This window comes from Geotrypetes seraphini, chromosome 6 (genome assembly GCF_902459505.1).
Source record: "Geotrypetes seraphini chromosome 6, aGeoSer1.1, whole genome shotgun sequence".
In the NCBI taxonomy this organism is placed as follows: Eukaryota; Metazoa; Chordata; class Amphibia; order Gymnophiona; family Dermophiidae; genus Geotrypetes; species Geotrypetes seraphini.
This window is the reverse complement of record NC_047089.1, coordinates 2,831,573-2,856,495: the sequence shown is the minus strand read 5'-3', so window position 1 is coordinate 2,856,495 and position 24,923 is coordinate 2,831,573. Positions and strand designations below refer to the sequence as shown.

The window sequence follows — 24,923 nt, the reverse complement described above, 5'->3', positions numbered from 1 at the left end:
TGGGGAGTAATGTTGGAGGCCTAACACAAGCTCCGTTCAAAGCTACAAGCAATCATGACCTCAAGGAAGCCCTGCAGATGATCTGGTAGCGCCTGCCACATGACTGACCTACAAAGCTGTTAAAAACTTCCCAAAGCAACTAAGGCCTGTGTTAAAGCTGGGGGTGGACACTTCAAGAATCGATAGTAACTGAGAATTTTATCGTGTGATTGATTGATTATTTTTTACTACGTTTTAGCTCAAACATTTCTAACGTGCAAAAATTGCTAGGTAGTAACACAAAAATGCCAGTTACATCAACAAAGCTTAAGATAATTATGTTGATTATCAGTAATATATATGTAAGTATGATGACCAAATAAGTATGTCAAATTTTTTGTTGAAATTCAAAGTGGTTGCTGAGAAAACGGCAAAAAACCTTAGGTGGCAAGGCTTGTCAAATCCTGGAGGCCAGTTTGCGCATAGAAATTTAATCCTGGCGCCCAGGATTTCTAACCTCTGAAACTTTTTTTATCCTACCGTTGAGCTGCCTGAAACAGCTTCTCTCTTTTGCATGGTGATTGGGCTTTCTATATACCTGGGTTGGGGAAGTTTCACGGTTTCAAGTCCTGCAAGACTTCCCAAACCCCCTGCACCATGGAGCAGGAGGGAGAAGCTATTGTGAATGAGGCAAGAGCAGAGAGAATCAGGTGAAGGCTGGTGAGACACACACAGGAGAGCCCAAGGGAAGGCTGGGAAGGGGCACAAGAGAGAAAGACTGACTGTGTGATGGCTGGATAGACTGGGAGATGGCTGCAGAGGGCCACAAGAGATACAGACTGGGTGAAAGCCAGAGATGAGAGATGAGAGCGAGAAACAGACAAACTGGGTAAAGGCTATGGAAAAAGGGTATGAGAGCACAACTGGTGGGGTAATCAGGCTCTGATGATAGGTGAAACAAAGAGGCAATTGCAATCTAGAGCAGTGGTCTTCTCCACTTTTTATGCTGGGGCCACTTGGCATTCAAATGAGCTGCCTTCAAACTTTTTATTGGGGTTGGGTGTTTCCAAATGCATTTTCTTCTGCTATTGAGAAATGTCCTTCAAGCATGGAGCTCTGCCTCCCATCCACTTCCCCCTTTCTAACCACAAATCAGAATGACAATGGGGCTGCCCCAGAGGTCACCATTGGCTTCTGGGCCTTGCACTGTCACACAGTTGACAGCATGCTTTGGGAAGGAAGACTACTGACTTCTGATTAGCAGAGTCACATCAAGGAATGGATTTCTTAAAGTATCTTTGCCTTATTCAGACACAAAATAGGAAAAAAAATCTTAGGACCTATTGCTAATTTCAGGGGAGGTTCTAAACCCCTCTTCCCCAAACTTCACTGGAGACAATATTGGAAGGGTGGGAAAGGAGTAGTGAGAAAGATCCTAGATGCTGGCTCCTAAGTTTTTGGACTGGTTCCTAGATTTAATGAAAATTTGTTGAGACCTGTTAGAGGCATTACTTTTTTAGCTTCACCCATGTATATTTGACAAAATACATGCCTACCTCCATTTTCATGCTGTTGGGGGAATCTTTTTTTCCTGAGGGACAGGAAATTATGCGTTTTATTTATTTATTCAGTTTTCTAAACTGTTCTTCCAGGGGAGCTCAGAATGGTTTATATAAACTGATTCAGGTTTTCAAGCATTTTTCCTTGTCTGTCTTGGCAGGATCTAACGTACCTGGGGCAATGAGGGGATTAAGTGACTTGCCCAGGGTCACAAGGAGCAGCGTTGGTTTGAACCCACAAACTCAGGGTGCTGAGGCTACTGTACCAAGTATTAGCAGGTGTAAACATGTACACGTGTTTTACTGAAATGATTTTCATACACATACTTTACTTTGAAAATCCTGCAAAGTCTGAACTGAGTATGTCTGTACTTCTCACCAATGTCCTCCCCCCTTTTAGAATTTAACATGAGGATTTTCCAATCTTATTTCATAGATGAGACCTTAAGTAACATTCAGATAAGAGCAAAGCATTAACATAGCAGACAGAACCGTTTAGTCTAAAGGTTTCTCGTACCTGAGCACCAGCTGAAGCAAAACATCTTCACAGTTCAGACTCAGAAGAGTTTTGAAGAGACTTAGAGATACCATACACAGCTAGAAAACAAAATAAACAAAGGTAATGGGTAGAGAGATTAGGTATAAGGTGCAGAATATGCAAAGAGGTCTGAAAATGGCCCTCTGTGTACATGGGCAATGCAGCGTTGGAGGCCAACAATAGTTTGTCACTTTTCAAAAGCATATTCTTTCCTTATGCAGTTTGTGGGGGAAAAGCAGGCCCCATTGGCCTCCAAAGTGTAGATAAGCATCACTGCACTTAGTCCCCCTTATCCACTGATGGATTGGAGGAGCAGCCCGATCCCAATGCAGCTCCTTGTGACCTTGGGCACGTCACTTAACCCTCCATTGCCTTTGCTACAAACTCAGATTGTAAACCCTCCTAAAACAGATTACAGGTCCATGAAACCCAGGATCCTACTTCCAAAAGTGGCTGATTGAGGTCACAAATATCCTGACAAACCAACAGAGATTTCATCAGTGACTTAGCTAGGACTGAATGGGCCCCAATGTAATGGGCCTGGGGGGAAATAGGAGGAAAAATAATCCTTGAAGAACTCCAGTAAACAAATTCCAAACCTATATTTGCAAAACCTGTCACAGTAATATGAGCAGAACGTGAATGCACATTTACTAAATCAGACCTATTTAGATTGAATAAATTCAGCCAAAGAATCACTTTCTAAACCTTTGTTGTCTGCTCATTGCTTTGGTCCCAGTGTCTCTTCTAGTCTTCTCTCTTTTTCCAAGGTCTCCAGTCCTTTTGACATTTCTTCTTTATGTCCACTATTCACTTTTATTCATCCTGTCCAGCGTCAGCCCTCTGTGCCCATAACCTCACGCTAGTCAGCATCTCCTCTGTGTCCCTTTTCCTGTGATCATTCCGTAGTCTGCATTTCCTGTCTATGTTCCTGTCCCTCCCCATGTCCAGCTTCTTCCTTCTCTCTTCCCTTCCTCCTGCATCCCCATTCCTGATCCAGCCTCTTTTTCTCTCTCTTCCTCTCTCCGTTGGTCCAACCTCTTTTCCCTGGTCCAGTCAGTCTCTATCTCTCTTCCCTTCACTGACCCCCAGACCTGCATTTCTCCCCCTCTCTTCCTTTCCCCTTTGCTCCAGGTCTCTCTCCCTCCCCTTTCCACATCCCCTCCATCTTCTTTGCTCTGTCTCTTCCCTCTTTTTCTCTCCTCTTATCCCTCTTGGTTCCAGCATCTCATCCCTTCAGGAGTCCAGCATATTTCAAATCACCTTTCCTCTCCTTCTCTCCCTACACAGGTCCAACATTTCCCCCTCCCCCTTCTGGGCCTGGTATCTCTCTACCCTCTTCCCTCCAACCCACAGGGTCCCAGACAGCAACTGAAGCATGCTGCATCTACCTAGGCTTTTCCTAGGTTGCGTCCTGACTCTATGAAATAAATTCCTGTGGGTGGGATGCAAAGGCAGCCTGTTTCAATCGCTGTCTCTGCTAACGACCTGCACGTACCTTGAGAACCAGGGAGGGGTAAGAGTCACTGTGCTGCATGGAGATGGGAGGAGGGGGTTTGTAGCGATGTCCCACCCATGGGAAGGGAGGGGTGGATGCCAGATTTACCACTGCAGGCGGCACTGTACACTTATGCAAATTTGATTGTCATTTGATTTGTTAGTTTAAGGCGATTGCTTTGTTGTTAACCCTGTAGATCAGTGTCTCTCAAACTTTCTCGAGCCGGGGCACACTAAAGGTGATGGCCACGGCTCGAGTCACGGACGTCGCCATGATGACATCACGCATCGATGTCTGCGCATGTGAAGAGGCCCTCCAGATGGGTCCTGAGACGCCAGTAGGGGGTGCCAGCAGGGAAGGAGAGGCACTGGCACCAGCTGATTGCCAGAGCAGGGTTTCTCAACTACTTCACTCTAACAAATATGAACTAAGTACCCCAACCACAGACCTCCCTAAGCCCACCTAAGCTCTGTCCCAGATCCCATCCCCTTTACTAATTGTAATGCAATTTTCTCAATTCATTTTTCATATACACAGCAGCTATAAATTCTCAAAACTGACACATTTCAATCACCATATTGAAAATAAAATCATTTTACCTACTGGCGATCCTCTGCAGGCTGCTGTAATTAGCTTTAAAGGTGAGACTGGGAGGCCAGGGGGAAAGCCGGAGGACACTAGAGAGAAGGGGAAAACATGCAGGCTTTTGGCGAATTGGGCAGCGCTGGCGCCATACCGCGTAGGGAAGTCAGCGGGCAGGCGCCTCTCTTCCTCCTCAGTGTGCTGTGCCACACTTGGAATCTCAGGAGGCACACAGTTTGAGATCCACTGCTGTAGATGGTTTGTGCATTTCCTAGTGCCGAAACACAGACCGTATTGGGGCCTTTTTATGATCTTTCAATAAACAACACAGCCTTTTTCTTTTTTAATAAAAAAAATTTTAACCACCAAAGTTTTGGAGTATTTATTGTGCCAGTTCGTTGGCTAAGTCCCTCTTATCTGTACCCTTCTCCTCCACTGCCAACTCCAGACTCCATCCCTTCTTTCCTGCTGCTCTGTATGCCTGGAATAGGCTGCCTGAATCAATACGTCAGTATTCCAATCCGAGCTAAAAGCCCACTTTTTTAAAGCTTTCAGCTCTTAACTCCCACTCACTGTAAGATACCTACTTGTACCCATTGTATCATTTCCTCTATCAGAATCTCCCCAACCCTGAGATGAGAGAAGGAACAAATTTAAACCATTTCAAATCCAAATTAAAAACCTTTTTGTTTAAAGATGCCTTTGAGTAGCAATGGCTCCCTTAAAGACGCTGTGAAATAGCAACTGTCCTCCTAAGGACATCTCGACAGCTCTTTTTTTGGACTTTTCCCCCACCTCTTGTTCTTTCTTTCAGTGTTTCTTTCCTTTATAAATTTGTAGTTCTAACCCTCTTTCCCTTTTGTCTGTTTGGTCAATTGTTCCCCTAATTATGTTTATTTTATTAACTTGACTATTTTTATTGATTGATGTACACCGCCTAGAAGTCTGATTAGGCGGTATAATAAATTTTTAAATAAACTTGAAACTTGAGATGTTCTGTCTGTCTGTCCAAACTAGATTGTAAGCTCTTCTGAGCAGGGACCATCTTTTGAATGTTAAATGTACAGCGCTGCGTACGCCTTTGATAAGTAGTAGCAGTAGTACTGTACATTTTATGATTCCTTTCAATCTTTTAACCCTTCCTTGCATTATCATGTTGTACAACACGCAGGCTTCTTTCTATGGAATTCACACATCATCTGGATGATTTAGCTTTCCTTAAAGAGGAAAGATGTCAGTCTAAGGTCCTCCTACCGTACACTCATTCCCAAAGACAGACATTCTGTGCCGAAAAGACAACATAAGGCTGCTCACTCTTGAATTGCTGCTGATTCGACTAACAAGGGTGTCCAGGATTGTGCTGTTGTCATAACGATGCAAAAGTACAAAACGCAGGAAGGTTTTCACCAGAGCAGTCTCACTGACGCTGCGCAGAAAGAGGTCTAGGTATGCTGTGCTGGCAATCATCTCTTCAATGGAGGTCTGCAAAGAGAAAGAGCAAAGGAATTCTCATACAAACCGCAACCCAAAGAGAACAGCACGACATTCATCTGCCAATTCGGATTCATTCATTGGCAAACTCTGTGTCCTTGCACTCATCCCAAGAGTTTTGGGTGTAAAGCTACTAATTCCATAGAGTTACCAACTTCGGCCTAATGGAGCTCATTTTCAAAGCACTTAGACAAACAAAATACCACACTGTAGAAACCTAAAGGGCTTTGATAATGAGCCTCTATATCATTATCCCAAATCTAATCCAGATTTTATATACCGTTATTATCCCCAAAATCGGTCTAAAATGGTTACATAACATTATTATCATACACAATCACAACAAAAGTGAAAAAAGCTAACAATTAAGAATCAGGTTAAAAATCTCTCTTTTTTTTTTTTATAAATCTTTATTCGTTTTATCTCTTACAACAAGTGTATAAATAATTGACATTAACTGTATACATCACTTGAATTTCTTATCATTTTAACAAAATACATAAGATTTAATCTCTTCCCTCCCATACTATATGCAATCAAATATATCATATAAGTATTCTTATCTAAGGAACTAAATATTTAATCAAATTCAGAACCCCCCCCCCCCCAATCTTTCTTCTTCTGCACTTGTACTTATATTGGAAAAATGGTATGCATTCATGAAGATCCAAAAAGACCTTTGTATTTTACACCTCTAAAGGAGGGAAACAGGGTCAGAGAAAATTGTGGGGTTCTTCTTCCAAATGGGATATGAATAATCACCACCGTAGATCATTTTGAATATAATACATGCTAATTTAAACATGATCTGAGCTTGTATAGGAAGCCAATGTACAGCAATTAGCAATGGAGTCTCAGGTTTGAAAAGTGATTTCTTAACAATTAACCTAATTGATATATTTAGTAAAAGCTGCAGTTTAGCTGATGTTCCGCAATAAAGTGAATTAGAATAATCTAAACGCAACAGAAGCAAATCTTGAATTAAAATTAGGACTCATAAAAATGACGATGGTCTGACACTTATACACATGGGGCGGGTCATAATCAAAACATCCAGACGTCCAAAAACCCGCCTATGTCAGCCCTTGGACATCCTAATCAAGAGGATGTACAAGTGCTAAGTGTCAAAAGCCACATTCAAAGGGGCGTGTTGGGAGGAGTGGGCAGTGTTTGAGACTTAGACGTTCTGCTGGGATAATCAAATGTTTTGGCAGACGTCCTGGATGGAACTTATGTGTTTTGAGTTAGACTTGTTTTAAAAGAGTGTAAGTAACTACATAACCACTGCAGAGATAAAGTAAAGACCCTCACACACTTCCCCACACCCAGAACAGCAGCACCTGGTACAGGAAAGCCTAGCAGACCTACAGGGTGGGTTAGTGAACCATAAGCCATTTTAACCACTACATTTATGGTGGCAAGTGTGAGCCCTCCAAAACACACCTAAAACCTACTGTTCTGCAATATAGGTGACACCTGCAGCTATAAGGCCTATTGGGGCGGTAGACAGGTGGATACTGTAGGTTTGGGGGGGTTTTGGAGGGCTCACCAAACACTAAAAGGGGGTTCTGTTGAAATATGTACCTGGCAACCTTTATGTGAAGTTCACAGCAGTGCCCTCTAAGGTGTTGGGATGTCTGTGTATTTGGTATAAGGGGCTCAGTTAGCCCAAAACCCTTCAGGTGTCTGGAGAATAGAGAGCAGGTCTGGTTTTTGGAGTTTCAAGTCATTTTGACCCCTCTCATTAGAGTAAGGCTCTTATTTCATTAAGATGCTGGTCCCTCCCACATCCAAATGGGCTTGAATTAGACATTTTTGAATTTGAAAATGGTCAAAAAAGTTGGACGCCTTAAGGACCAAGATGTCCAAATAGGTCATTTTCCCCAAAAACATTTGGACGTCTAGCGGTTTCAAAAATAGAGGTTTCCCTGTACCAACTTTTGGACGTCTTATGGGAAATGTCCAAAGTTGGACTTAGACACAGTATTGAAAATGTTCCTTGTGACTCACTTGCATTTTAAAGAGAAGCATCATCACGCAGCTCTCGGGTTGAAAGGCACTACGACCCTGTGTCCATTTTTAATCTAGTTCCAGCAAGACAGGCTCAGTGTCCTTTTGATTTATTCAGTTCTGTATCCCTATGCATATGCCTTGAACACCAATTTAGGCTATAAGGTTAAAAAAAAAATCCAAACCAGACTTTTCATATTTGCTGGACAGAGGATGCAGCTCCATACAAACTTCAACCTGCATTTTACTGCACCAAACCCCAGGAAATTCAACAGAAAGCAGGAATTAAGGGTCTGAGAAGACCGTGATCTGAGACTTGGCCATCTGCACTCTCACCATATCCCCTCTCCAATTAAACTACTATGTAATTACCATCCTCAGCCTCTGCTATGTCCACCAGATAAAACTGGTCTCCCTTGGACAGTTAGAAATGCAATAGGAGAACAAAGCTGTCCATGAATCCCTTCCCTAGGCTAGGACTGTGTCTGGCAAACTGCAGTAACCATTGTGCCAGGACAGGGGAATGACACTAGGTGCCTCCTTACTTATGATATTGGGGGCCCAGCACTATGAGATCCATCCACTTGTCTCCCTGCCAATTCCAGATTAACATCTATGAAGCACAGGAAGGGTTATCTTACCTTGTGCAGGGCTGGACCCATGACAGGCACCAAGAATCCATTATGAATATAGTCCACGAGCTGATTCTGAACGAGAGGGTGCGACACCTGGAGGAGGAATGGACAAGTCATAACAAAGAATCAAGCCTTAAGTACCTGCACAGCAAGGGGTGATTGCAAAAAAGGGCACCCAAGTGAAAAGTCTAAAAAGGCCAGACTATCCCCAGCAATGAACGTATTTGTTTATACAGTACTGCCTTTCTGTGCTTTACATATTATATACCTGGAGCAATGGAGGGTTAAGTGACTTGCCCAGAGTCACAAGGAGCTGCAGTGGAAATTGAACCTAGTTTTCCAGGTTCTCAGGCTGCTGCATTAACCACTAGGCACGATTTTATGAGTCTTTTTCCATATTTAAAACATGAAACAGGAAAGGATTCAACGGCAAAGTAACTACAGCCTAACAATGGCTAACAAGAGAAGCCTATTGGAGTCATAAGAACATAAGAATAGCTTTACTGGGTCAGACGAAAGATTCATCAAGCCCCGTAGCCAGTTCTCACAGTGGCCAATCCAGGCATTCCATGCTACTGATCCAGGGTGAAGCAGTGGCTTCCCCCATGTCTTAATAACAGACTATGGACTTTTCCTCCAGAAATTTGTCCAAACCTTTCTTAAAACCAGCTAAGCTATCCGCTTTTACCACAATCACTGGCAACGCATTCCAGAGCTTAACTATTCTCTGAGTGAAAAATATTTCCTCCTATTGGTTTTAAAAGTATTTCCCTGAAGTTTCATCGAGTGTCCCCTAGTCTTTGTAATTTTTGATGGAGTGAAAAATTGATCCACTTGTACCCATTCTACTCAACTCATATCTCTCCTCAGCCTTCTCTTTTCCAAGCTGAAAAGCCCTAACCTTTTTAGTCTTTCCTCATACGAGAGAAATTTCATTCCCTTTATCATCTTGGTCGCTCTTCTTTGAACCTTTTCTAGAGCCACTATATCTTTCTTGAGCTAAGGAGACCAGAATTGAACACAATAGTCCAGGTGAAGTCGCACCATGGAGCGATACAGAAGCATTTTAGTAACATAGTAAATGACGGTAGATAAAGACCTGAACGGTCCATCCAGTCGGCCCATTAAAAGTACCTGATTAAATTAACTTGTCTCTTCTTTGATATTTCTGGGTCATAGACTGTAAAGTCCATCTGGTATTGTCCTAGGTTCCAAATACTGAAGTTGCCGTCCAAGCTCTCTCCAGCCTATCCAACCAACCCGTTGTTTGCAGGACATCTACGGTAAAGTCTGGCCAGTAACATCCTCCTGTTCCATATTAGTGGAGTTCACATTGATGCCATCCTACACCTAATCACCATATATGGAACACACACTGTGCAGGTTTGTCCAATACCAGCCTTAGTTCTTTAATTTACATTCTTCATTTTCTAATTAGAGATCCTCTATTTTTATCCAACGCTTTTTTGAATTCCATCACCGTTTTCCTCTCCACCACTTCCCTCGGGAGGGCATTCCAGGCATCTACCACCCTCTCTGTGAAGACGAATTTCCTAACATTGCTCCTAAGTCTTCCTCCCTGTAACATCAAATTATGTCCTTTATTTATTTATCTATACTGTTCTCCCTGGGGAGCTCAGAACAGTTTACATGAATTTATTCAGGTCCTCAAGCATTTTCCCTGTCTGTCCCTTTGGGCTCACAATCTATCTAATGTACCTGGGGCAATGGGGGGATTAAGTGACTTGCCCAGGGTCACAGGCAGCAGTGTGGGTTCGAACCCACAACCTCAGGGTGCTGAGGCTGTAGCTTTAACCACTGTGCCACATTACCCTCTAGTTTTACCATTTTTTTCTTCTCTGGAAAAGATTTGGTTCTATATTAATGCCTTTCAAGTATTTAAACGTCTGTATCATATCTCCCCTGACTCTCCTCTCCTCCAGAGTAGACATATTTAGGTCTTCCAGTCTCTTCTCATACTTCTTTTGGTTCAAACCTCTTATCATTTTTGTCGCCTTCCTCTGGACCGCTTCAAGTCTTTTTATATCCTTCGCCAGATACGTCCTCCAAAACTAGGAATTATTAAAAAAGGGATGGTCTTGTTAACAATTCCTAGCATCTTGTTTGCTTTTTTGGCCGCCGCTACACATTGGGCAGAGGTTTCATCGTATTGTCTACAATGACACCCAGATCCCTTTCTTGGGCACTAACCGCCAAGGTGGACCCTAGCATCCGGTAACTGTGATTTGGATTATTCTTCCCAATATGCATCACTTTGCATTTGTCCACATTAAATTTCATCTGCCACTCGGACGCCCGGTCTTCCAATTTCCTAAGGTGTGCCTGCAATATTTCACAATCTTTTTAACAATTTTGAACAGTTTAGTACCATCTGCAAATTTAATCACCTCACTCGTCAGTCCAATTACCAGATCATTTATACATAAGTTAAATAGCACCGGTCCCAGTACAGACCCCTGCGGTACTCTACTGTTTACTCTCCTCCATTGAGAAAAATGGCCATTTAACCCTACCCTCTGTTTTCTATCCGATAACCAATTCCTAATCCACAACTGAACTTTGCTGCCTCCTTCCCATGACACTTTAATTTTCTCAGGAGCCTCTTGAGAAGAACTTTATCAAAAGCTTTCTGAAAATCTAGATACACTATATCAACTGGCTCACCTTTATTCACACCTTCAAAGAAGTCAAGCAAATTGGTGAGGCTGAAACCATGCTGACTCTGTCTCATTAAATCATGTTTGACTACGTGTTCCACCATTTTATTTTTTATAATTGTTTCTACTATTTTGTCCAGCATTGAATTCAGGCTTAACGGTCTGTAATTTCCCTCCAATCTTCAGATATCATAGATGATTTTAGTGACAGGTTACAGATCACTAACAGCAGATTTGCAATTTCATGTTTGAGCCTTAAAAATTTCAAGCAGACTAGGGAAAAAGTCCAAAATGACCTGAACCCTGATCAAATACACCAGTGGTTGGTATCTGTATAGTTAAGTGTTTCACAAGCTCAAACATGTACCTATAGGGTTGCCCCAACTTATACACAGTGGACCTGTAAATATGTCCAATGAGTGGAGAATGGGGTGGGATTGGCACATGTGTGCATATCTTATAAAACAGAAGCAAAATTACAGATTCTTATAGACAAATTTACTCTTGCCTTAGAGAAGATGCAACTTTGTGCAAAAGTTTTGGGGAGCCAATTTTTTTTTTTAAGACATGTAAATGCATTTATTACCTTTAAAAACAGGTTCCACAAATGAACTATGTGTCTTCACAACATAGACAATAGATATTAAATACCATATATACTTGATAGGCTGCCGCGAGAGCTGCGAATCCCGCGATAACTGGCAGTAGCCTATCAAGGAGTGGTGCAGGGCACGAAAAGCTCGCTCTTGCATGCCGGCCTGGATGCACCACTGGCTACTAGCTTCGCAATCGGCAGGAGGGTTACACCGCTGGACCACCAGGGGAAAAGTATGCGAGGGAGGGTGGTAATTATTAGTGTTGGCCGGGGCAGGAGACAGGAGGGATCCCTCCTGTCCCGACCTAAGGCAGGCCCCAGGTGGTCACTGGGGGATGAGACCCCCATTTTTGAGCCTTTTTTTGGCCCCAAAATCTCATCCTATATTCAAATATATACAGTAGCTGTCTTGAAAGGCGGCAAACTACATATGTTTTCAAGATAACCCTAAGAACATAAGAATTGCCACTGCTGAGTCAGACCAAAAACTTTGACGAATTCCTTCCGTAAAAGAGTTCTATTATACCCGGAAAATAAATTTGACAGTAGTCGCCCCAACATTGTGGAATGCCCTGCCACAACAACTTAGAGAAAAACAACATTTAGATAAATTCAAGACTAACTTGAAGACTTTCTTATTTCATGACGCTTTTGCCTGTGCTTAGAGCTACCATCTTTTTCTTTCTTTTTTCTTCTCCTAATGTTTTCCTCTCCATTTCCCTCTCTCTCTTTTTTCTTTCCTTCACTCTGCTGGTTCTAATTTACTTAACCAACCGCTTTAAAAAAGCAACCCCACCCAATATGTTTCTCCCCATTCCCACTTTCTCCCTTTCTTCTCCAAAACATGTAACTTTCCCCCTCCTTTCCCTCTTATCCTCACTTTCATGTCAGTCAAGTTATGTTTTTGATGTTCACCCATCTTCTTTTTATATTTATGACTCTTTTCTCTTTTTATAATTTTACTGTGAACCGGCCAGATACCTTTTGATGGTCGGTATATTAAAAAGATAATAAACTTGAAACTTGACCAGTGGCTCACGCGGCGGCCCTCTGGTCTAAGACCAGCACTCTAACTGAGACTAGCCCTATCAGCGCATGTTCTTGTTCAACAGAAACTTGTCTAACTTTGTCTTGAATCCTTGGAGGGTGTTTTCCCCTATAACAGCCTCTGGAAGAGCGTTCCAGCTTTCTGCCACTCTCTGGGTGAAGAAGAACTTCCTTACGTTTGTATGGAATCTATCCCCTTTCAACTTTTGAGACTGCCCTCTTGTTCTCCCTACTTTGGAGAGGGTGAACAACCTATCCTATCTACTAAGTCTATCCCCTTCAGTACCTTGAATGTTTCGATCATGTCCCCTCTCAATCTCCTCTATTCGAGGGAGAAGAGGCCCAGTTTCTCTAATCTTTCGCTGTATGGCAGCTCCTCCAGTCCCTTAACCATCTTAGTCACTCTTCTCTGGACCCTTTTGAGTAGTACCGTGTCCTTCTTTATGTACGGCAACCAGTGCTGGACGCAGTACTCCAGGTGAGGGCGTACCATAGCCCAGCACAGCAGCATGATAACCTTCTCCGATCTGTTTGTGATCCCCTTCTTAATCATTCCTAGCATTCTGTTTGTCCTTTTCGCCACCGCCGCGCATTGCGTGAACGGCTTCCAAGTCTCTTTCCTGGGAGGTCTCACCAAGTACCGCCCCAGACATCCTGTATTCGTGCATGAGATTTTTGTTACCGATATGCATCACTTTACACTTATCCACGTTGAACCTCATCTGCCATGTCGATGCCCATTCCTCGAGCTTGATTATGTCATGTTGCAGATCTTCGCAATCCCCCTGCGTCTTTACTACTCTGAATAACTTTCTTATCATCCGCAAATTTAATCACCTCGCTGGTCGTACCTATGTCCAGATCGTTTATAAAGATGTTAAAGAGCACGGGTCCAAGCACTGAGCCCTGCAGGCACCCCACTGGTGACGCTCTTCCAGTCCAAGTATTGTCCAACATGCATGAGATGTATTTGCATATAGTGGAGGAAGTGCCTAGAAGAAGAACATGTATGAACTGTATGTATGTGTATGCAAAATTATGTTGTTGAGTAATTACGGTACACAGCTAGTAGCAAGTGGCAAGTAAAATACTGAGTACCTGGATAACAGCATTGCAGAACTCCAAGGAATTCATGAAAAGGACGAGTGAAGACACCCCAATCCAATCTTCTCGTCGCAGAAAATGCCAGTCATCCCCTCTCACCTCAATCTTACGTGGTAATGAGGAGTATAATGCACTTAGTCCTGTGGCCAGTACCTGAGGACAAAGAAGAGAAAGCTCAGTTTCTGTGCTTAATATCAGTTCAAGGAAATTTTTTTTCCTTGACTTTTACTAGACATTACATTATTCATTATTTCTCTTTTGCCTAAACCAGAATTCATTTGAGGCAGATTAAGAAATCTTGATTAGATTAATCGCACTTTTTCAGATACAGGATCAAGGCGATTTACAAGGAGAGAGACCCATGAAGAGTCATGGGGAGAAATTACATCTTGGGGGGGAGTAAACTGATAACATTATGTTGAAAGGAATTTGTCGTTCAGATTATATGATAAGAACATAAGAATTGCCATACTGAGACAGAGTGAAGGTCCATCAAACCCAGTATCCTGTTTCCAACAGTGGCCAACCTAGATCCCAAGTAGTAAAACAGATTTTATGTTGCTTATCCTAGGAATAAGCAGTGGATTTCCCCAAGCCATCTCAATAATGGCTGATGGAGTTCTCTTTTACAAAATTATCCAAACTTGTTTTAAACCCCGCTAAGCTAACTGATTTCACCACATTCTCTGGCAACAAATTCCAGAAAACTAGAACAATCTTTTAAGGGGCACAAAATCATAATACAACAGTTAATCCCAACAGAATATTCTAGCCCTATTACTTAGAAAGCACATATTTGATATAACCATCCTCCTCCCCTTCGACATCCAAGACCCCACCTCCAACGGACGCCTGAAAACAACATTGGAAACTGTAGAAAAATGGATGACGAACCACAAGTTAAAACTGAATGCGGAGAAAACCAAATTCCTACTACTAGAGAAGGAACAAAAACCATCCCTAACAGAACTAGATGTAAACACAATCAAATATCCAATACAGAATACTCTCAAAATTCTGGGAACACACCTAGACAGAGGCTGCACAATGCAAACACAAATACACAAAACCATAAAAAAAAGCATTCTTCACCATGCGAAACCTAAGAAAATTCTTTTCCAAAGAACACTTCAAGATCATTGTACAATCCCTCATACTCAGCTCCTTAGATTACTGCAACAGCCTCTACCTACCTTGCCCAAATACTATGATAAAACAACTACAGACCGTTCAGAACACAGCTATCAGACTCATCTACTCGCTCAGCAAATTCGACCACGTCACACCCGCCTATGTAGACTTTCACTGGCTTCCGATAAAAGCAAGAACTCAATTCAAACTCTACTGCTTACTTTTCTTTTTTTTTTTTTTTATTATTATTATATATTTATAATTTTTGTACAACCAATGAAAATAGTACAGAGAAATACTGAAATACACATATTAAGTCAATACAGACTGAAAACAATATACAGGTAATATACTCATTATTATAGTCCTCAAATGGGGAGGAAGGCAAGACATAAAGAAAACCCCCCTGGAGAGAAGGGATACATCAAAAACATAAAGGAAATAGCAGTACTTAGATATTAACCTACTATTAAACTAAATTCCGCTCTAAATCACTTGATTCATTCTGGCTGCAATGGAGTCCCTTTACTCTCTAAGAAAAAACCTAGTTGGGCAGGCTCAAAAAATATATATTTATTCCCTTGATAGGTAATAAAACATTTACAAGGCAATCTTAACTGAAAAATTGCCCCCAATGAAATAACTTTAGGACGATATTGCAAAAATTCTTTCCTCCTGGATTGTGTCCATTTCGAGACGTCAGGAAATATATATACCCTTTCACCTAAAAAGGTGACTTGTTTCAACTTAAAGTATAATTTCAACAGCATTTCTTTATCTTGTAAGAATACAAGGGAAACTAGTAATGTTGCCCGACCCAGTAATTCAATTTCAGAGGATTGCAATATTGCTGATACATCTAATTGCTCAGTTCCACCTTCTAAAACTTTTTCTTTTTGAGCATTCTTTAAATAATAAATTTTCTGTATAGGTGGAAGATTCAATTCTGATACTTTTAAAACTGTGATCATAAAGTTCTTGAAGAGTTCCTGAGAGGACATAAATTTTGCTATAGGAAAATTAAGAATCCTAAGATTCAGATTTTTTTTGCTGATTTTCCAAATTTTCTATCTTCCTCAGAAACATCATTCTATCAGTCATTTGTTTAGTCAGCAAATTTTTATTCTCAGTTGTTAGTTTTTCTAATTTAGAGAAGTCAATCTTCTGCTGTTGAACTGATGTCTCCAAAAGGGTTATCCTGGAAGAGGTGTTTAAAGTAATAGAAATAAAGTTTGTACAAACCGAGTGCAGGTTTTCAATTGCAGACCATATAGAGTCAAGGGTCACTGCCTGTGGTTTCTCCAGCGGCTTGAGGGGGGAGATGACTGCCAGGTTTCCATAGGCTGAGTCTCCAGAGAACAAACTCCGGGCTCCCTCCCCCTCCCCACCGCTGGTTCCCTCAGGATTAACGCTCCCATGTTGCAACGATTCCTGTGCCAGAATCGGCAGCGCTGTAATCACATCCGGGTCAGCCTCGGGTGCAGTACGCGTCATGCTCGATGTGTTCGGCATGTCCTCCAACTGCGACCGCTCTCCCGAAGTTTCGCCGGGCATTGGAGGCGTGTGCGGTCCTCGTGGGCTCAGCGAAGGTTCGCCGTCCAAGCTGTGATCCACCCCAATCACAGCAGCAGATATGCCCGGTGAGTAGGTTGGGACTGCATACGATGTTATGGCAGTCTGTCGTGGGGTTGAAGAGCCAGATAAAGGTGGAGGAAAACCTCTCTGTTTTCCCCTTCTTTTAGGCATCGAAGAAAAATGTTAAAGCAATCTAACTCGGAAAAATTTGCCGTAGGAAGAGGAGCTCTCAAACTAACGTCTGCTCAAATCGCCATCTTGTCTCCTTCTACTGCTTACTTTTCAAAGTAACCCATGGTATGGCCCCCAATTACCTGAACAACCGTCTTTGCCGGGGGGTAATTCATTTTGTATTGTTATTTACTGATTGTAAGTGCTGATTCTGAGTATTACTGTGCGTATAATTTTATACACTTAGTATTAGCCTTGAAAATTGAATAAAGATTCTGAAATTAAGAGTACAATAATTGGTACAGCCAGGAATATTCCAGTCTGCTAACACCAAAGCCATAGTTGTATGTGGTATATACATTTTTTAATAAATAAATAGATAAAATAAATTGACAAAAACAAGAAAACCAAACTAAACAAAGAACAGACGACCTACAGGGCTAACTTTACAGAACTAACTATATACAGACCTGTGACTCAGGAATCACCCTCTTCCAGGGTAGATCCTGGACTGGTCTATCAGGATTCAAAGAAAGGAAATTAAAGATAAGTTTCACATTATTATCCTATTAGACCAGTCGAGACCTAAGGGATATACCAGAACTTTTATCCTAAAGGGTAGGAGGAAGACAACACCTTCCAGGACTGCTCTACTAAGGAGAATGTCCTATCTGGCCCACAACTCATGCTTACAAAGTTTGACAAAAACTGGCAGGACAACTATTTTGTAGTCTTGCAAATGACTTCTGGGGTAACAATTCCTGCTTTAGCCCAAGGCACAGCCTGCAACCTGTTAGAATCCTGTTAGTCCTAAAGAATTCCCCTTTTGTTTTATCTGAAGAATGTAGCCTGACTCAGTAGACAACCTGCCCAACCTCCAATCGAAGAATTTGAAGCCGTGCGAGGAGAAAAAGAAAAAATGACTAGAGATTTTCAAGTAGCAGAAACACTCTGTGAATACCTGACTTATGAAGTGTCTGTGACCATCCTGACATTGAGAACTTTGAAAAGGCAGGGAGAGAAACCAACTGGTTCAAATGAAAGAGAGAAACCATCTTTGGTAGTAGGGCATGTCACCCAGCAAAACATCAGAAGAGGACAAATAAAGAACTTTGCAAGGGAGCACCTGCATCTCTGACCTCCTTCTAGCTGAATAGAGTCACAGAAAAAAAACACTTAAGTGGCATTTTTCCCAAAGGCCCACCAAAGGGGAGCCAGAAAGGGCTGACAACATCAAATTGAGATTCCATAGAAGTATTGCAGCCTAAAATGAGGGTTGAAACAACTTGACCTGCAAGAAATGCACATATAGCTGGATCTCAACAGAAGCTCTATCCACATTGCCTATGAAAGTGTCGTCATTTGAACCTGAAACGAATTAAGCAATAGGTCATGATCCAGACCACCTTGTATGAAATGTCCATCAGGGTAGATAACCCTTGATCAGAACACCAGATCTCAAATACCCTCCATATTGTATGAGGCCAAAGAGGTGAGGATTTCCGTGCTTTCGGCAGTGAGAATGACTCAAGGGAGAAAACCTTTTCCTTGTTTGGTGCCATCTTTCAAGAGCTAGGCTGTAAGACAGAAGAGAGTCACATTTTCCATGAGAATTGGCCTGCTAAAAAAAGCCCTAGTTCCCTCAAGCATGCCAGATATGTATACTATGACCTTCGAGGTCAATCTGGGGCCAGCAGAAGTACCAGAAAAGGAAGTTGTGCTATCCTGTGCAGTAACTGTCCTACCACAGGCCAGGGCAAGAAAACATACAATGCTTTCACCCTGGGCCACTGCTGAACCAGGGCATCTACACTTTGGAATGCTGATTCTTTCAAGTGACTGAAGAAGTACTCCATCTTGGTATTGCTGTTCAAGGTCATAAAGTGAAACATTGGCTGACCACACTGATCCAGGAGGTGAAAGGCAGCTTGCTCCAGTTCCCACTCCCCCAGATTCAACAAAGATTCACTGAAGAAATGTGCTTGAACAATGACTTTGGCAGCTATGAAGATTTCTGACAAGGCCAGCAGAATCTCCTCTGCCTAATGACAAGGCATATCACCTCCAGGTCCACCATCTGATTCTTGGTGCTCCATTGCATTTGCTTGTTGATCTAAGAATCATCTTTCCTCCATGTCAGGGGGAGGAATTCCACTAACATCAACCTAACTACCGTGGTCTCGAGGCAGTTGAGAAGTCAAGTAGCTTCCATCAGGGACTAGAAAACCCACTCCACCTTTGCTAGACCTTGCAGCCTCTATCGGAGGCTAGCAACTCTGATTCACCTTGCCCAGATCTTACTCCCTTACCAAGGAGTCTTGCAAAGATGGTAACTACCACCCAATCTGGCAGGTCCCTAAACCCCCTAAAGCAGTATCTGTTTCACACTCTAGCTGGGAATGGGATCTGGCAATTGAAATCCTGACACCAATGTTCAGAAAGACAACCATACAGACTCAAAGGGGCACATATGGACCCTTGCTCCTGGTCCCACTTTCAGGGTGATAACTTGGAACCTAATAGTTTAAAGACTGAACCAGGCCTGGGAAGTCTCGAGGCTGCACTTCTTGGTTTAGAGCTTGAAGAAGTATTCCTCTGGAAGGATTCCATGGAGAGTACCTTATAAAAAGGAAAATACTTCAGGGGCTCTGCAAGTTCCTCCAGGATAGAAAATGCCTCTGATAGCTTGGTTGACGAGGCCTTAAGAGAGAACTAGTGTTTCTGACACTGAGTCAATGAGGTATGGAGCTGAGGACTGATGATGAGGGAGGGAGGACCAGGAACTTGAGGGATGAAAGGGAGTGAGGCAGGAAAGCTTTTCCTGAAGCAACAGCCAAATTACAGGTGAACGTTTCTGCTCTTCCTCCAGGGGGTGGGGGAGCTCTATCTCAGAATTGGAGCCCAGAGGTGACTGGGGATCTGAAAGGTCTCCTATGCCCCCAAAGATAAATTCTGGTACAATAAGAGCCACAGTCAGGACCTGATCTCCCTTATAGCAGTGCCCCCCACCCCTTGCTGCTGGGGTGCCAGCCTCAGTCACCAGATTCTGCTTAACGAAGACTGGGGTATCCCTGTTCCCCAAACTCTAATGGGGACTGTGAAAACTTGAGAAAAAATACTTAAAGTAAAATAGCTGCTGTTCCTACCACAGACATTACAAGGAACTGGTAGCCGAGATCTGAGTGCATCCCCAGCTCTCCCTCAGCCCCCCCAGGATTAGTCTGTCAAAGGAAGCTGGCAGCTGTGTTCATCTACCATTGTCACAGTTTTACAGTGCCTGCCAACCCTTTTGGGTGTGCAGTACTTTAAATACTGCAAAACCAGCTGGGGGAACAGTGAGCATAACATGATCATAAGAACAGCCTTATTGGGTCAGACCAGTGGTCCATCAAGCCTAGTAGCCCATTCTTACAGTGGCCAATCCAGGTCCCTAGTACCTGGCCAAAATCCAAATTTGAGCTGATAACTGGTGTGACTTCGTTAAAGAAATCTACTGTAGTAGCATTTAATTTTTGCAAGGCAACTACGATAAAATGAGGAAAATAGATAAAAAAAGTTAAAGGGTCTGTGGAAAAAGTCAGAGGTGTAAACCAGGCATGGATGTTGTTTATAAAAATACCATTGTGGAAGCCCAGAGCAGATGTATTCCACATATTAAAAATGGTGGAAAAAAGAGAAAATAAAAGCTGGTGTGGTTATACGGTGAAGTGAAAGAGGCTATTACAGCCAAGAAAACACACTTTAAAGAATGGAAAAAGGATCTCAATGAAGAAAATAACACTGGCAAGTTAGATGTAAAGCATTGATAAAGAAAGCTAAACAAGAATATGAAGAACAACTTGCCAAAGAGGCAAAAACTCACAGTAACAATTTTTTTTATGTACATCAGAAGCAGAAAACCTGTGAGGAAATCCGTGGGACCATTGAATGATCAAGGAGTAAAAGGTGTGCTCGGGAGGCCAAGACCATAGCAGAAAGACTGAATGAATTATTTGCTTCAGTCTTTACGGAAGAAGATGTAAGAGATCTACCTGAACCAGAAATTATTTTCAAGAGTGATGAGGCAGAGAAATTGAAAGGCAAGCCGGTTGATGTAGTGTATTTCCAGAAAGCTTCTAACAAAGTTCCTCATGAGAGGCTCATGAGATAAGTAAGGAATCATGGGTGGAGTCCCCTGTAATATCTATCCCTGCTCCTCTGATTAAACCAGCAGTGATAGGCATGGAGGCGATCTGGAGTTTCTTGGAGACTTTGCATTAGATATGCTCCCAGTTTGTTGCTTCAGTACAGAATACTAATATTCAATTTAAAACTTTTGAAGAGAAATTCCAACAACAGTCGTTAGAATGGACAAACGGGAGAAATCAGTGGCAGAAGTGAAGGTTTCTACTAATTTACAATTGAAGGAAAAGGTTCCTTATCACTAGGAAAATAGAAAACTTGGAGAATGCAAATAGGAATTTGAACTTGAGACTTTTAAACTTCCCTATCTCCAAATTTCAATCACCTAGCGATTTATTTCATTCCTTTTTAAATATAGTTTTGAAGTTTCCTGCAAATAATAAGCCACCGTTACAAAAGTTGTATTACCTAAACCTGCCAAAAGAGGATAAAGAAAAAGGAAATGCATTACCAGGAGATCTCACTGGCATGCTGGAAACATCTCAAGAGGAAATTGTGGTTAGAGCCACTCTACTGGTAACTTTTGTCTTTCTTCAAGATAAAGAAGCAATTCTTCGTCTACTTTATAGAACTAAAAATGTGGAATTTCATGGATTCAAAATTTCTATTTTTCTTGATGTATCGAAGTGGATGCAAGCCAGATGTAAGAAATTCCATGGCCTGCCATCAATCTGTTTTGAGTTTAGGAGCAACCTTTCATTTACGTTTTCCTTGTGAATGTTGCATTACATATCAGGGTAATAGATATATTTTTTATGAACCCGATCAATTGCAACTTTTTCTTGAGGGTAAAGCAATTATAAGAATTCCAGAGACTTTCATGGAATCAGCCAACCAGGCCATTAATTAATTGACTCCAATTGCACTCTGTAATTTGATTCAATTTAGAAATATTTCCTGGAATCCAACTACCTTTGGAAGTGATTGATTCTCTCTCCTCATAATGTTGGCTTTAGTCATAGTCACTAGTGTGGAGTTATTTTATAATTTTTATTATTTGTTTCCTTATTTCCTGTCAAGTGTTGTTTATACAACTTGTAAAAGCATAAATTAAAAAAAAAGTAAGGAATCATGAGATAGGTGGCAAAGTTCAGTTGTGGATTAAGAATTGGTTATCAGATACCGTGTTTGGGCCTAAAATTAATATAAGACACTGTCTTATTTTCAGGGTATGTACATGATCGTCTCTCCCTTCCTCTCCTTCACCCCAATTCTTCCTCTTTCCTTTTTCTCCCCCACATGTGCAGCATCTTTCCTCCCTTCTCTCCCATCCCTCGTGCAGCAGGACCCTTGCCCAGCTTCCCTTCCCTCCCTCCCATCCCTCGTGCAGCAGGATCCTTGCCCAGTTTCTATCCTTCCCTCCCTCCCATCCCTTGTGCAGCAGGCCCCTTGCCCAGTTTCTACCCTTCCCTCCCTACAATCCCTCGTGTAGCAGGCCCCTAGTCCAGCTTCCCTCCCATCCCTTGTGCAGCAGGACTCTTACCCAGCTTCTATCCTTCCCTCCCTCGTGCAGTAGGACCCTTGAGTGAGCACCCCCCCCGTGAGCACCCCCCCCCGCGAGCACCCACCACCGCAGCCGAACCTCCATCCTTCCCTCCCTCCCATTTGAACCCCGCCAACTGCAAGCAAGCCCTACATATTTAAGCAGCGTTGGGCCGGCAGCACTCTAAACAGGCTGCTTCGACCTTGTCTGCCTGTGAATTCACTGCCACGTTACTGATGATTACATTACATTAGAGATTTCTATTCCGCCATTACCTTGCGGTTCAGTAACGTGGCAGAGTGAATTCACGGGCGGACAACACAGAAGCAGCCTGTTTAGAGTGCTGCCAGCCCGACGCTGCTTAAGTATGTAGGGCTCGCTCGCGGTCGGCGGGGTTCAGAAAGATCAGTGTCTGCTGAGGTCATCCCAAGAGGTACCAAGCTGTCAGGTGTAACGACTGTAGATGGGATGTAAAAGAGACCCTTGACTCTGCATGAGAAGAGATGGAAAGATCTGCAGGGGTACTGGATTCTTGACATTATGCTGAAGTAGAAGGGAGAACCACAGTTGTCTGGGCCACCGAGGGGCTATCAGGATTATGGTGGCCGATTCTTGCTTGAGCTTGACTAGAGTCTTCAGAATGAGAGGAATTGGTGGAAACGCATAAAGGAATTTGCCTGTTCAATCCAGAAGAAATAGAGGCTAATTTCTGAAGTTAAATCCCACTTCCTACTGTATTATCTTTGGGAAGCTGCTTAATTTCTGGTTCTTAAACTTGAAGTGTAAATTCTCTGGGACAGTGATACAGCTATCATGACTGTTATTGCTGTTAGGTGCCATTGACTTGTGCTCGAGTCCTAGTGAATTGATAAATCTAAAATGAAATCAGTTTTGTGCTAGTCTGGAAAGGTCATCCAGCATCATCCCCATGGTTGTTTTCAATGTGTCCAGCCATCTGATTGCAGGTTGCCCTCGTCGTCTGGTTCCTTTGATCTTCCTAAACATGATGTCCTTCTCCAGTGACCTCTCTCTTCTGATGGTGTGACCAAAATAAGACAGGGCTTCGAGTGACATAGCTGGTTTGATCTCTTCCAGAATCGATTTGTTAGTTCTTCTGATAAGCCAAGGCATGCCTAAAATCCTTCTCCAGCACCAAAGCTCAAATGAGTCAATCTTCTTTCCGTCTTGTTTCCATAGTGTCCAACTTTCGCATCCGTAATTGGCCACTAAGAAAATGAGTGTGGACAAGTCTGATCTTCATATGGAATGTTACCTCCTTGCCTTTGAATACAGTACTTTGATTATGGTACTGAATTATCTCCCCTACTGTTTTACAGTCACATATCCTGGAAGAAGCAAGACTGTGCACTACACACAAACACTTGCACATTCTTTAATTGTACTGTGGAGGCTTCAGTTCAAATCAGTACAGTAGCAGGGGAGGAGCACTGCGGCAGCCAGTGTGCAAGACATACAGGTAATAAAAAAGGTGGCAAACAAGCTGTGAATAGGCGGCAGACTGAGAACGTATTTATATCATGTTACTCCATCACAGACTGAAGCCTCTGCTGTGATTAATCAACACCATCGTTATGAAGATGATGAAAAACAAAACATGAATTTTGCAATATCGTCCTAAAGTTATTTCATTGGGGGCAATTTTTCAGTTAAGATTTCCTTGTAAATGTTTTATTACCTATCAAGGGAATAAATATATATTTTTTGAGCCTGCCCAACTAGGTTTTTTCTTAGAGAGTAAAGGGACTCCATTGCAGCCAGAATGAATCAAGTGATTTAGAGCGGAATTTAGTTTAATAGTAGGTTAATATCTAAGTACTGCTATTTCCTTTATGTTTTTGGTGTATCCCTTCTCCCCAGGGGGTTTTCCTTTATGTCTTGCCTTCCTCCCCATTTGAGGACTATAATAATGAGCATATTGTCCGTATATTGTTGTCAGTCTGTATTGACTTAATATGTGTATTTCAGTATTTCTCTGTACCATTTTCATTGGTTGTACAAAAATTATAAATATATAATAAATAAAAACAAAACATGAATGCACAATACGCAGCAGTGACAAAACAATGTACCTCCAGGGTATCAGAATCTCAATGGATCTTAACCAGCTGTACAAACAGAGCAGGCTACAGCAAGGAAAGAGAGTATAATTAGTTCAACTGATGATTTCTTTTCTGCATGTTTTTCTTAAAATTGTAAGTCTTTCTATAAACTCAGCATTACCTTCCTTGGGCAGATACTAATCTTAAGTGTCGTCAAGTCAGAATCGATTCATACCATGGTATTTTTGCATTGCCAAACCAAAAAAAAGAAAGGAACAAAACCCCAAAAGAAAACAAGTGGGGAGTGGGATAGAACACATCAACCTTGAAACAAACAATATTTATTCCTAGAGACTCTAATTAAAATACTGTACATGGATGTAATGTCCTTAAGACTGAATGACCCAATTTTTGTATACTTTTACGCCTAACATTTGCTGTGTTCTTCTCATGTGTTCAGCGTATGTTGCATCAATTGTTTTAGAGTTTGTATTTCCAGCACTGGAGTTACATCTAGTGGACCGACATCCACACCCCCGAGGCAGTCCTCCAATCAGAGGCTGAAACACGGACCATGCCGGGTCATCAACTGGGTCATTCAAACT

General features: G+C 42.2%; 1 protein-coding gene across 4 annotated transcripts in view; it reads right to left on the bottom strand.

Annotated features, from left to right (window-relative positions):
- Nucleotides 1-24,923, bottom strand: part of FAM160A2 (family with sequence similarity 160 member A2) — a 124,507-nt gene that overhangs the window by 42,636 nt on the left and 56,948 nt on the right. For all 4 annotated transcript variants that reach the window (XM_033949158.1, XM_033949159.1, XM_033949157.1 and 1 more), the window contains 4 exons: nucleotides 13,711-13,869; nucleotides 8,299-8,385; nucleotides 5,471-5,638; nucleotides 2,056-2,135 (listed from right to left, as the gene is read on the bottom strand). In XM_033949158.1, coding sequence (XP_033805049.1) covers nucleotides 2,056-2,135; nucleotides 5,471-5,638; nucleotides 8,299-8,385; nucleotides 13,711-13,869 — 494 coding nt within the window. The remainder of the gene's footprint in view (nucleotides 1-2,055; nucleotides 2,136-5,470; nucleotides 5,639-8,298; nucleotides 8,386-13,710; nucleotides 13,870-24,923) is intronic.